The following is a 14,143-nucleotide window of genomic DNA, read 5'->3' as shown; positions in this document are numbered from 1 at the left end:
GGCGCGACCACAAGATTCGCACATCCGTCTCGCCGGTACCGAAGCTTGACACTACTTTCTTCGACAAACACATAGTTGACGACAACAACGACGACCAACAAACGCCACCATGTCTAACAACGCGGTGGGTAACGTCTACTCACAGATCATCGATGAGGTGATAAATTCTTCTCGGGTCGATTTCGAGGAGGGTGGTGTTGATGAGAGCGTGCTCGAAGAGTTGAAGAAGGGATGGCAGGAAAAACTCACTCAACTCGAGGTCGCGGCGTTTCCATGGGACCCCGTCAAGGAAGCTCCAGCTCCTCCTGCACCACCTCCGACTACGGCCGCACCCCCGCCTGCGGCTCCATACTCTCAGGCCCAGCTCAGTCCGCAACTCCCAGTACCTGGTCTACCTCTGCCTGGCGGAAACCCGGCTCAACAGGCCAGTAACATGCCTGTAAAGGAGGAGCCTTACATCAAGCCGGAGCCTGGCATGCAGAATGTGCCGATGCCGCCATCTCAACAAGATAGCGCTGGACTTGCAGCTTACCGAGCCGCTCAACATGTGCGCGGTCAGTTTGGCGAGAAAGGCGCCGCCTCCATGAACGCCATACAAGCCTCGGCGACCAACAGGCCTGCCAACCAACCGCCTCTGCCCCAGATGCCCGGCCAGCCTCAGCAGCAGCAACAACAGCAGTATCGCCCAGGAGTTCCTCAACAGGGTCAGCCTCAGCAGCGTCCACCTAGCAATGGTCAGCCAGGTGTGAATCCCTCGCAGACCGACGGTGCTGGTGACGACTTCGACTTTGAAGGTGTTCTGCTCCAACGCAACCCTGATGGGTCTCAACGCGAGATTGGACGTGTTGATATTGATCGCATGATCCACGCGCGGATTGCTGCCAATGCCAAGAGCATGGAGGGCGGCGGCTTGATGCTGCCTCTTAAGGAAGCCACGAGGCATTCGTCGGCTGCCACGGCGCGATCCAAGGGCAAGGAACATGGTGGAATTGCCGGTTACGATGGTTATGATGATGACGAAGTTGACGAAGACGCAATCAACTCAGATCTTGACGACCCTGATGAAGACAAGGATGACGACGAGGTCGACGATGAGGGTCTTGGGCATATCATGCTCTGCATGTACGACAAGGTCCAGCGCGTCAAGAACAAGTGGAAGTGCGTCCTCAAGGATGGTGTTCTCACCGTCAACGGCAAGGAGTACGTCTTCCACAAGGCCACTGGCGAGTACGAGTGGTAAAGAACCCGACGCGCTTTGCACGACGAATCGACGCTTTTCAGTCCTGTGAGGATTGGAGTTTTTCCAATTCTATCACTACCACTTCATTGCCTACCCAATTTCGATCTTGTAGACTAGCAGAAGGCAGAGGCTAAAGATCAGCCACACGCCCAGAAATTCAGCATCGTTCAATTTGATTTTTTCTATCTTTCGGGATGACTGTCGACGCTCAATTCCTAGTGCAATGCCTCGGAAACCGTTTGCGATGCAATGAGATTGGCTTCGCAGTATGGTCTCTGTCTCCCACTACCATCAGGGAGCCAGACCTGTTGCCCATACACACTGCAGCCCATCGCGTCTCAAAGGCACATGCGTCTCGAAGTGCGAAGGCATGCTCTGGAAAACGATGGCCATGCTATGTTCCCGGAGGCCTACGGGACCGAGAGCTTGGGGAAGTTTGACCGAGGATGGGTTTCTACAGGAGGAAAAGGTCAGCAGGAAGACTCGCTCCAGTCAAGCAAATAGAGAAGACGGATCAGAGCAAATTGGGTTTTCTCCTCTACGCCGTCGGTCTCGGTGGGAATGCAGCAGACCCCTTTCTTTCATTGCACGACAAAAGACAATCAACAAAATGAAATTCAAACCCCCCAAAAAAGAAAAGAAAAAAACGTGTACAACAGCAAGCAATCATGAAGTCGTTTCTGATTTCTTTAGAATAGAATCTGCTACCACGGAATATGCTCGTTCCCTAAATATCTATCGGCCCGCTACTCGGTCTTAGTGTGTTGAAAGTGAAATGTCCCAATATCAGTCGACTTGATCCTTTGTGAAACGTACCTTGCCGTCTTGTCTTAACCTGACGATGTACTCCCATGACTATATTACCCACGGCCTCAACCCCATTCACCCTCACCCTACACTCACCCCTTACACCTCGTGCCCTCTCACATGAGTGACATCTATACAATCATGTGAAAACTTCGGCAGTGTGCCGTGCCGTCTTTGGAATCAAATCAAACCAGACCTGATGAAATTTGTTTCTCTCTTTCTCTACTCCGTACTCGCCTTGATGTCTCTGTTTCAAACTCTAACTTGCCCTTGCGGCTTCTTCCTTTCCAAAACAACTCCCTCCTCCTGTGATGGCGTTTTGACAAGATGCCATGGGTGAGTGAGACAGGAGAGAGGCACAGAGGTGATCGAAGTGCAAACGTGTGATCGATACTGCCCCCGGTGTCAGCCACGTCGGCGGGGTACCAAGCTAGCCAGCCAGCAAGCCATTTTAGGTGATGTCTGTGATGCCGGTCTAGCCCGCTCGATCCGTCCCGTGGAGCGAGGTTCACATTCCTCGTGGCGGGGAGTTAAAGCCTCTTGCGTGCTCTATCTCGCACTTGCGGATGGGGGCGGTCAGGTCTATCCTCTGCTGGACATGTCCCTCGGTCTCAGTCTCATTTTCACACAGCCTGAAATCTCCGGTGGCCTCCTCCCCCGGCACAAATTATCCAGAGGTGTCTCCAGATGGCAGATTTGCCGCACGTCATCGATGTGTATGTGGTTGGTCACCAACATCAACTCAGCATAGCTAGATGTTATAGACTTCAAAGCAAAAGAAGACAGGAGGAGGAGGGGGTGCTTCGAGCCATTCGCCTCCAGGTGCCTGTTCATTAAGTAGGAGACATGGATTAACGGTGCGAGCAGGGCTGAAAACTGAGGCTCACAGTATCTGAGCCAAAGACCCAAGGAACAGACCCCAAGATGTGGTGCTTGAGTATCTGAAAGGGTACGTAGAGTGTTTTACAGGGGTGATATTGAAGGTGTTCTCTCGTCTAGATGACTGATCCCAAGTAGATCTCTTTTAGCCCCAAGCTTGAATCCTCCGATTCAAGCATCGAACCCAGATAAAGTGCCTCCCTTCCGCGTTGAAAGCACACCGAAACACCGAACCACCGGTTCGTTCCATGAACACCCCACTCTACAGACTACCAGCAGAGGGACAGCGGTTCATAGCAAACGCAAACGCCACACAAGTTATCCTTAATAGGCGGGCCCCCGGGACCCGGGAGTCGGCTTCCGCCGCGCTCCCGACAGGAGCACGATCGACTCGATTCGTACCTCCAATGCTCCATGGCGATATGGTTCGTCCTCGGGAGTGATGACCTCACAAAACCTCCAGCTCGCGTCCCTCGGCTCGGCTATCCAAGGGAGTCGAGCCCAGGGGCCCATGGGGCAGCCAGATTGCCATGGGCAGACAATCGATCTCATCGGCCACAGGACATTGGAAAACCTACGTATCCGTAGAGCCTGGGCCAGATTAACCCGAGGGACAGAGAGTGAAGTGAACCATGGCTCAAGGTGGCCGGTATTCCGCTTTCCGATGAAAGGGAAAAGTTTGGTTCTTCACCACGAACAGTACAACCTCGCAATGTACGTTGCGCCAAAAGAGGGATAGGGGTAATCCGGGAGCAAATCGCGTCTACCCATCTCGGCTTTATTCCGACTCGGTGGATACCGACCAAGTACCGACGTTGCATTCTGCAAAAAAAAAAAAAAAAGGTACTGGCAAAACCGTAAGACTGAAAAAAACTCGAATGGCAAGTCCGTAGAGCTGTGACTTTGCAGTGTATCCATCCGTAGTTCCGGGCACCTGCGGATAGAATATAGCAAAGACCGCATACCTTAGGGCCCGTCAATCGTCAACGAACGGCTCCTCGGGCTTGAGCACCGAGCAATCACCGGAGAGCCCATCATGGGACCCTTGAAGGTGATGACCTCTCCAAAACCCGGCCTATGGGTTGATGGGGCCAATGGAGCAGCGGCGAGCATAATCTGATGGGATCGTCAGCAAGCAGCCCTTCAAAAGGCATCCACCTGTATGTGACCCTCACCGTAGCCGCGTGTTTACTCAAGCGCTCTGCCCTGTGTTACAGGAGGAAATGCTCGTCACTGCTGTCCTCCTTTAACGAAGCTGCGATGGATATTCGTGCAAACCCCCGTGGTCTTGTGCAGCGGGGTTTCGTTTAGATTGCATGACCGTTTGAGGTTCGCTTCATCAACGGAAATCCCTTGGAGAGGTGTGGATAGTGGAATGGCCCATGGAGCCACCGATCGTCGAGTTCTTCTCGTCGAGGTCCACTGGCGATTTTCACGTCCGGCCTCTTGAGCCCCGCCGTTCCCAATTACTCAATCGGAAATGTGTAGCATGCATCGACAGACTATGTACTCCGTATGAAGAAGGCTCTAGGTGATACGTATAGGCCACTATCGGTGAGTGCACTTCGCATGCGAGCCTCAAACACGTGTACACACGCCGTGGTACGGCCCGTTGAGGGTCCTCGATGCGCATACAGCGCACCAAGACCGGCCAGGGCATCCGTACTCCGACATGTCACGACAGGCATGGTTCCACTTTCGACAAATGGGCGACACGCCTGGTTTGTTTGTGATGTATTCCTTCGTGCTTGATTATTATAGAAGTGGAAACCAAGTTGTACCAAGGGCGCTTAAAATTCGCTTTGGATTATTGTTGCTCATCCTTCTTCCATCAACCAGGGAATAGCCATAGCTATTTTGAGACGCCTACCGACGCGTCGAATGGTTGGTGGTCTGATACCACAGCTATACCACAGCTCGTCATCGTTGGACAGCTTTGGGATCCGTGACGAATGATTCTCGGCCAGCCTCAAAGGAGCCGGTAGAGGGCTTTTTGAATTTTGGCCAGGTATTGAGCTTCACACCAGTCAGTCGCTACTCCATCCTGTCTCGATATGGCTTACTAGTCGGTGATCTGTTTGGTTGAGTTGGTTAGCTAATTGCAGAACAGTGTAGAGCCGCATCGTTAACGTGGACGCCGAAATTAATTTCACAGCGCTTCCACCAATAGGCCGATATACCTTCCGAAGTAAACATTCGTAAGGTAGTCGTTGTCAATATATACAATATCACCCCATCAAAGGCTTCCACAGTCTGCTGCCAAATATGTTGTAGCCCTCTTGGCAAGCATTGTCCTCAACCGTCACCGAGTATGGAAACGTCTTTTGAGATGAGATGAGATGATGTAACAATGCTGACTGGTGAACAAACAAAGTCACGTCAACGACCAATTGAGAAACGCACCTTGTGCTAGTTATTCTCGAAAGACTAGAGGACAGGGCGTGCTGGCGCAGAACCTGGACCCGAGAGCTCGGAACCGCTATTGCAGGATGGCGTCTGGGATCGCATTCCCTGCCGGCCAGCTTCGCTCGGGAATTTTGTTGTTCGTTGTTTCTCGCACCAGCTTCGGTTTGCTACTAGAAAGAGAAGGAGTATGATTGGAGGGAGCGGCTGTGACTCCGGCCCATGGCCGGGCTGTGATAGATTGCCGCTGGACTGTGCCGCGGTCCTGTTGATTGTCTTGCCAGGTCACACTTGCGCTGTCTGCGTGATCATCATGCCGCAGATTGCAATCGTATTCGGTGCCATTTGGGTGTCGTTAAATGACGGGTGGTTCACCGCATTGAGGACGGAGTATCGACCAGGCAAGGATCTAGGATGCACATTGTGAGGCGATTAGCTCAGCCTGTTCTCCAACAGAAATTCGATGTTTGCGCCTTTGCGCCGACGTTGGCGGCGCAGCAGATCGCCTATCCTCTTGACGCATTGTGATCGGCAGGCAAGATTCAACGGCGGTACCCAGCCATAGCCGCCCTGCGAGTCCTGACCGCTGCTGTGATAGCATGGGATCAAGTGAAAGGGAGCCAACTTGATGTAACCTCGCTGAACCTGTCCTAGAAGCTCCGGTGAACAGCACCCTGGTTTTCAGTCCTCTGTCTCCAAGATGTGCAGCGGTGGTCGCCACTAGAACCTCAGGAATGTTGCCCTGCTGCCTGCACGCCACTTGTATGACAAGATCCGGCTATCCGTTGATGACAACCTACGTCAAACCTGGCTTGGTTGAAGACTGAAGCACGCCGGATTGCGCAGGTAATCTGGACAAACCATTCTCTTTTGGCGCATCAACTGCCGAAAACCTGACCCAGACTGCCCATCAGGGTTGAACCATGCCAAGTTGATTTGGAGTACATTGACTTGCGCCATCCTATAGGGAAAGATGGAAAGATTCAGGTGCGTTGGGTGACCAGTCCCCGAGGCCCGTTAGTCTAGGTAGTGTGGCAGGGGTTGAGTACATACATAGAAATAGGCAATCAATCCATTTGCTTGTCTGGATGGGTCAAAAAATTGCCAATAAGCAACCCCTTGTTGCCGTTATGCAGCGACCTAGCAAAGACTGGGATGCCCGCCGAACCCCGTTGGATGCTCGACTGCTGCGCGTCAACACCGATGCCTGCCTGGCTCGTCAAACGATGTAACCAACGTCTATCTGTACGGAGTATGGCTGGACGATATCCGAATGCTTTCCGAATACAGTAGAACAACAGCGCGGATATGCGGTAGCTCCGACTCCAACTGTTTGCATCCCTCCATGGCAATTGGTACTCTGTAGGACCGCCAGAAGCATTCGCCCCGTTTGCTTGACAGAGACGTCGGTGCAGATAACTTGTTCGCAGAGAAATGGCGGCCGCCTCATGGCACTACAGTGCACTATCGTCCTGAGCTCCAGGCGATCGTTATACCGCCTTTGGCTTTGAACTATTCGCCTCATTGTCGAGCCATGATCAAGCTCTGGCCTCTGGCTGACAACTACGAGTAACTTCAGATGAATTCCGCGTGCGGGGAAGACTCGGGTGACTCGAGCTCGAGCGAGTTAAATTTTGACCGTCGTGTCTAGACGCTAGGCCCTCCAGGCGACCAGAAGTTGGTTGCAAAAGTCCCTCCATATCACCGATCATGTTCGATTAAGGTTTGGCGCCGTCCATACCACCTGAGGTCTAGAGACTAGTTGATACCTCAGTCACCAGGCAGAGGGTGCTTTCTTACATTGATCATTCCATTGCTCTGGTACCGGCTGGTCTTCGTCATGTTCCGGTTGAGCGAGATTTACTGTGATGCGCGCGCGTGTGTGTGTATGGTGTGTGAGCAAATGCACCCTGCTCTGGCTCAGGGCAAGGATTCGCCAACCCGGCAAATTGGAACACGACAAGATAGGAGATGCTTGGAATTCTCGCAGCGTGTCGTCCGCGGAGGCTCGGCTTCGCACACAGGCCCACTCGTCTTCCTTTCGTTGTTCTTCCCGCCCAGACTGTGAGGTTGTGACTCAGTTGACAGGCTTCCGCAGTCGTGGCTGACGCCGGGGTGAGTAGCGGGCAAATGCAGAACCAGAGTGTCGGGTCGTTAGTCCCAGGGGTCAAGGGTCGAGAAGCGTCATCACCGCTGCCAGCTCATCTAACCCCGACATCAGCCTCAGACATTACCACGGACCCCGGGATGTTTTGGTATGCAGCCCCGAACAGAAGCGGGAAAGTCGTGGAACCGAGCCAGCAACGACCAATCACCCAGCTAGGACCAAGACACAGCCCATCCATCGTCTCGGTCCAACACGACCATGCTGGAAAGAATCGCGAGTCCAATTTCGACTGCTAAGGACTTGGGCAGGCGTGCCACTGATTCTCTCATTGACCAGTGACTGTAACCATTCGGTGTGAGCCCAGGTAGGCGGCTCGAACGCCTCCACGCTTTTCCGGGCTGGGACCTCGCGGGACAAAGATTGCAGGGAACCCTTCTGGAGAGTACTTGTGCTAAAGGCGAACAGACAAAGGTGGCCAGGGTAGCTCCTCGACCGCCCCCATCTCCTGGAAATAACACCGCTGGTGCCGATCGGTCCCAGGCTATTGGAACCGTGGCTTCGGATGATTCGTACCCCTTGGACATGGGACCTCGACACCCAGGGATCGCGTCGGCCGCTGCAAAAGTGCACTGTGATTCGTTTATTCGCACTCGACTCCGTCTGATTAGCCTAGGAAGACTACATAGTAAGGCCATTCCAAGGCCCCTGTCAACGATTCTTGTGGTGCCGTTTCAAGGAGGTTGGTAACATGCGCTGAAAATGGATCAAGACCCGTTTGCCGCTGTAGGCGGGGTTTAATGGCTGCTTGGTACCGTACAGGTGTGCCCAGGCTCCTGGGACCACATCTTGGACGTGTTGGGCACAAGAGGTGTCTCTAATGCCCAGGGATTTGCATCCGTATCTGTGAGGTAAAGGGCAATTAGCGCCACGCGAATACATGGCCGTGATATGGCCGTGGCCGTGAAGGAGTGGTATGCTGCCAGTGGCACCTTTGATGCAAGGCCTCGTTGGTCCGGCGGTGTCGTTCTATTCATTGAGAGCCACGGCGATACACATATTCTTAGTCTCTCGAGTCAACGGATCCCTTTCCCATGTATGTAGAAACCGTCTGAGAACTCTCGTTTCTCGTGGTACGCACGACGGGAGCTCTCGTTCCAGAGTGAAACAAAAGGGCGGACGATGAGTGAGGGGGCCGCAGATAAGATCCAGTCCTTTGGTTCCGAAAGCCATGTGCTCATTGCAGGCTGGGATACAAGCAGGCATCGTGCCCCGGTCTGCACTGGTCGTCAGCCTAGTATTCAATTGGCTAACATCAGCAGCCTACCACTTTACACCGCTTTGCTGCAGGCCAAAGCTAGTTATTCGGATACGTGCTCGAATTCCGGAACTATCTTCAAGAGAGAACCAGTATTGCGGCTGGTGTGTCTCTGACAGCTCATGACGAATTGGACCACTGGAAGCTGTCTTGAGAAGGTCGTGTTTTGGTCAAGTTCTGCCTCCAGGCATGTGCTGTCATGATGGATCAAGTAATGCTTTCGCGGTAAAGGCGCAAGATAGTTCTCCTCCCATTTACTGCGGTACGTAATGCGAGGTTGCGAACAAGGTGGTGTAAGACTCCTTGCAGGATTCGTCCGCGTTCCGGAAAAGTTGTTGCCAGCTTGGGCGAGGTAAGGGGGTGGAAGTTCCGAGAAGCTGGGTGCCACGACGTCATCCCTGCAAATCCAGGAAACGGTATGCACACGACGGTGTGGAACGTGGACATTGTAAGGATTTGGTAGATATCATTAAAAGCTCCGTGGACAGGGCCGTTACAGTAATCTGTACCATGTCAGGGACGCCATCCCTAGCCAGGACGAATGGGACTTGTGTAATGCTGGGTACCAAGCAGGCTGGCCACCGTGTGCGCAATTGAGGTTTCTCAGGACACTTACTTGTCGTGCTTGTTAAGGGGACCGCATTCCGGATGGCAGTACGCACCGTGTGGGAAGAATTATCGTAATAATTCCCCACCGCCAATACTGACGCTATAGTTGGAGACCTCATGGTAGAGGTGGACTTTGCCCGGGTTGTTGACATTCCTGGCTGCTTCCTGCGACAAGCTGTGCAAAAGTACGGCCCATTTCCTGGTCGCCGTCTTTTGTCTTAAGGTGTTCGACCTGTACTCAAGCATATGTCTGAGCGGACTCCGCGAAGAGCTAAGCATATGGGCTTCTGAACATATTTAGGCGGTGGCTGTCGAGAGGAGATCTGGTGGATCCTTGTGTCATTTATTGGCTCGGTATTCGTGAGGATATCGTGGTCTCAGAATGGACGGCGTATGGTCTGGTTGTTGACTTGCCGCAGCGTCATTTTTTGGGCTCGATCTGGGCAGGTGACCTGGACACGATTGTGCCACTCTTCCACTAACTTTCTTGGAGAAATACCTACTGTGAGAGTCTGCGATGTTGAACATGGAGGTGACAGCCCAAGACAATCAATCAAGGCCACTGTGTAAACATATAGCATCGCGAGATATTGCTGTAATACGTACCCTTTTACCATGCATCTCCGGAAGCATTCCGTCTTGTGTCGGAGAACTCGAGAAGGAGTATTCAGCGAGCATGTCTCGAACCTTAGGACAAGTAGAGTGGATGCAACACAGCCTTGTACCCTGGATCAGTTGATAAATGGGCTGTTAGATCCGCGGATTGTTGGCAGTAGAGTCTCTTGCGGCTAGGCATGCAGAGTGAGAAGTTGGGTTGGGTGCGGGTAATGGGGCAGAGCTGGTCGACTGAATGATGGATATGCTAGACGCATCGTCACCCAGGGGATGTTGTTCATGGGAATACAAAAATTGAAGTCAAGCATGAAAACCAAAGGGGAAATTCTTGGTGATAAAGGTATCTGATGCAAAGAGATGCAAGCATTGCTAAATGAGCAAGTACGTATCCAAGCCGAATTACCATTGGCAGCAACGGTAGAGGTCGAGAAAGGAAAGAATGACGGAGAGGAAGCAGGCACTCAGAGGACGTCCACGTAGAAACGGGGCAAGTACTACTACCCCAGGTAACGTCCCAGTTCATGACCGCCCGCTCCGAGCAATGCTTGTGCTTTCTTAGAAGGGAAACCACAGTGAACCAGGTGAAGACATGATAAAGATGGCCCTAGTAAGCAGCAGATTGGAAAAGAGGAGACTTTGAGGTTGTCCATCCCATTTTCCAGCGTTTATCCGAAAGAGTCGGTAAGGTACGCCAAGTTGCTTGACACGCTTGACACTGACACTGACAGGCGTGGAAGTACGGATCCAATACCTAGGTGCGAGCCTATACTTACAGAAACAGTCCTGTGCCCAGCGCCGGCCCGCTTATAGCTTCGCACAGAGTGCATCTGCTTTACTGCACATTCATTGCCCATGAGACCCATGAGACCCATGCGACCCATGCGACCATGACAGAATGCTCAACTCGTTGAACCGAATCCATTTTGTTTCACCGAATCAGGATCGAGCGGAGGAACGCGCGATGAAAATGGGGGCGCGGGAAGAGACACAAGGGGCCCGTAGGTGGGGGGCCAAGGGCCAAGGGGGCTTCCCCCCTCAAGATGGCTTGCAGGGTATATTTCCAAAATGTGGCCGGGGTGAAGCGGGAACAAGGCTTCCTCCATGGCTCCCAACTGTTTCTACACCGTGGAACCCCGGCCAGCACAACCTGGCTTTTGCAAGGGATCACCAAGACACAGTGGACGGGCACTAAGACCAAGCGCCGTGCAAAGCTGTTGCTGGCAGCCCGTGGCTTGTCGTCGAGGCCGCAAGCCTTGGGAACGCTGTTGGACGCCACTGGGGAGAAGAGCAGGATGATATGACTTTACGTCTCTGAGCTGCTCATTACGGAGCACCTTAGGAACAGGAGGTATTTGGGTCTGTACGAGTGGAAAAGTGCCAATACGTGATCTCGGTTGACTGGACGAAGCCCCGACCAGCTTGGAATGAGGTGGTCGAGCATCTCAGGTATGGACCCTACCTTGAAGTACCTAAGATATCCGTCTTTAGATACGTACCCCGAACTGGGGGAGGTTTTCGACACATGGAGTCTGGCCTTTGATGCAAATCGAAAACCAGATTGCCAGGTCGCACACGATGCTTGCTTGCCTTGATGATCCTGTCTGCCTGGCTACCCATACAGATACCCAGTACTCCGTACGGATAGGTCCAGCACTAGTGTATGGAGTACGTTGTGGGTAATGGGTAATGGGTGAAGGAACATGAGGGTGGGAATCTGAAATGGGCGGGCGGATACTGACCCCCTGACTCTCTCCACCAAACCTGCCCTACTGGTAGACGTACAGTAGCGCCGCAGTCCAGGTAGTAAAACACAAAGAGGGAGGCTGGACGGGCGAAGACGCCTGGTTGAGAGTCGAGGCATCGGGTTGGGGAATGGACGCGGCTGGGGTAGTTGGGCTTGGTCTCAGGTCGAATCAGTCGAAGACTCGACGTCACGGGAGCATTGAGCCCGGGAATGAAGATGAGCGAGAGAAGACAAAAATAAATGTTGAAAAGAAAAGAGTTGGAACAGCGTTTGGTCATGCGGAGTAGCCACCGCCGCATCTCTCACTTGTAGGTACTTACCTCAGCAAGCAGTGGTGTGTGGCGCAGAGTCAGAGTGCAGTTGAAGACGCTCTTCCAGTGACGCTGATTGCCGTACGCTAGAGCCATTTTGGCAAGGCAGGTCTATCGCAGGCTATGCCGACTTGGTCCAAGTTGAATCTGCCCACCCATGTACAGATATTGAACATGTACTTTGAGATACGTACTGTTTCTTTGTGTTGGACTAGGGTTGCGAAAAGCTAAGTATAGGTAGGGCAGGAAACTTGAGGGGCATGTTACGGAACGGAAGGAAAGATGGGTAATGGCAACGTGGGATGGGAAGAGGAGAGACCGGGAGTGAGAGCAGAAGAAAGAACAGAGTCGGTGAAGAGCACGAAAGAAGGGTAGAGGCAGTGAGACACACAACTCAAGGCAACGCTTGAAAGTGAACTAAGCCATGAAACCCCGAGGGTTGTTGACAACTTGGTAGTTATTGACCGCAGTAGAAGAGGTAGAAAAGTCGACAGGACACAAAGAGACTAGGTAGTTGACAGTCGTCAGTCGTCAGAACCTTAGTCAGTCAAAGTCTGTAAGGTTGGGAATCCGTACCTTACCTTAGGTACCTTAGGCAAGATGAAGAGGCGGAGTGAACAAGAAGATTTAGAGGAAAGAGAGACTTAAACATTGGAGCTGAGTACAAGGTATGGAAGATACTTTAGGACGGGATGATCCAGAAGGAGGGTTCCAAGTTTTCCTCTCGCACCTTCCGTGCTTCCACATCGTGTGTGCTACCTTCCTCCATCACCCGCCACCTCTTTCCCCTTTATTTTCCATCGCCTTCGTTGGAGCACAGACCCCAACGCCTCGCCTTCCTTGACTTGTCTTCGTTCACCTAACCTCCTTACCTGACATCCATCTCATACTCCTCCGCCTTACCTAACCTCGCTTTCTCAACCAATTGAGCCTGCATACCGCGTGGTACAGACAGTCTACCTCACATCGAACTTGCCGTTTCTGAAAAGTTGCGGTCCATCAGGCGCTTTGTCTTGCATTCCCATCTCCCGCTGCAAGTCGTCTTCTGCCAGCTTGATTTTGCTCCCTCTAGTCACCTATCACGGCGCTGAATATCTGTGCAACACCCCGGCTAGCTGAGGAACACGGACTCGGTTTGCATTCCTCGCACACCTGACCTACGGAGTACGGATACCTTGCCCATCTTCGAGCTGGTCCGAACTGGCTTCTCGATATCTTCTTCATCTACTATATTACGCGGAGGCCCTGCTCAGGGTTAAGATTGCTTTCAAGGTAGGAGACAAGCCCCCTTTCCGCATTTTCCGTGCTTTTATCCAAGTGTCATGATCCATGGCGGGCTGGGATTGGAAGAGCCTGGGGTGCTTTTCTCAAGGGAAAAAGTGACATGGTGAAATGGAGACAGATGGAGTGGGACGAGTGGAAAGCTAGGCCTTTCGATGGGCGACGAACCACGAACAGACCAACGACAATGACACGGGCAAGGCTCTGGAAGTCCGCAGAAGAAACTGACCCTGGAAGCGCAATTACACCAGCCCGCTGTCCGTCAGCGTTTTCCCGCCTTCACGTTACAAGTCATCATCTCCAGTTATAGGTCCCGTCCCAGCTCCAGCTCCAGCTCCATCACATCGGGCGTCCTCAAGTTTCCAGGCAGGGGTGGCATCAACCCAAAATCCCACAGCAACCATGGGAACTGCATGCGCCAGCACCAGCGCCAGGAACAGGGAGGGGCAGAACACACTTGCGCGAGGACAAGGAGAGAGGTGTCTGTGGAAAAGGCAGAAACAGAAGAAGAAGATGACGATGAAGAAACCCACTAATTCTACTTAACAGCGGACGATCCCCCGAGCTACGGGAAGCGGAGAGCAAACTCTAGTCCACGATTACCTTGCGACATTCCTCTTCTCAAGAGCCGATATTCAATAGCATCCGGCAGCCTAGCCTTCAATCCGAAAGTCCCTGCTCTGTCTGCAATTCACACCTCTCCCACCCACAGACCTCACAGAAAGCGTCGTAGGCGCCGCCACCGTTTGTCCGCCGGTCCACCCACTCTAAAGCTAGACTTGCTTGACGCGACTCCCCCACCAACAAGTACTTGTCGACGTTGACTTTCAAA

The 14,143-nt window shown here is 52.8% G+C and overlaps 3 protein-coding genes across 3 annotated transcripts; 2 read left to right on the top strand and 1 right to left on the bottom strand.

Moving 5' to 3' along the window:
- Window positions 1-109: 109 nt before the first annotated feature.
- On the top strand, window positions 110-1,240 carry CCOS01_06699 (transcription factor IIA; the record flags this gene model as incomplete). The annotated part of the gene is made up of 1 exon (XM_060454867.1): window positions 110-1,240. The coding sequence occupies one exon, from the start codon at window positions 110-112 to the stop codon at window positions 1,238-1,240; it is 1,131 nt and encodes a 376-aa protein (XP_060314567.1).
- A 2,722-nt stretch (window positions 1,241-3,962) lies between these two features.
- CCOS01_06698 (uncharacterized protein) lies at window positions 3,963-4,237 on the top strand (the record flags this gene model as incomplete). Its single annotated transcript, XM_060454866.1, has 2 exons — window positions 3,963-4,001; window positions 4,178-4,237. The coding sequence occupies 2 exons, from the start codon at window positions 3,963-3,965 to the stop codon at window positions 4,235-4,237; spliced, it is 99 nt and encodes a 32-aa protein (XP_060314566.1).
- A 7,347-nt stretch (window positions 4,238-11,584) lies between these two features.
- Window positions 11,585-11,836, bottom strand: CCOS01_06697 (uncharacterized protein; the record flags this gene model as incomplete). The annotated part of the gene is made up of 1 exon (XM_060454865.1): window positions 11,585-11,836. The coding sequence occupies one exon, from the start codon at window positions 11,834-11,836 to the stop codon at window positions 11,585-11,587; it is 252 nt and encodes an 83-aa protein (XP_060314565.1).
- Window positions 11,837-14,143: the final 2,307 nt, after the last annotated feature.

The sequence above is a fragment of the Colletotrichum costaricense genome, assembly GCF_030867565.1.
Source record: "Colletotrichum costaricense strain IMI 309622 chromosome Unknown Scaffold_6.1, whole genome shotgun sequence".
Classification (NCBI taxonomy): Eukaryota; Fungi; Ascomycota; class Sordariomycetes; order Glomerellales; family Glomerellaceae; genus Colletotrichum; species Colletotrichum costaricense.
Note: the sequence above shows the minus strand (reverse complement) of the source record. Positions and strands in the feature narration are given on the sequence as shown.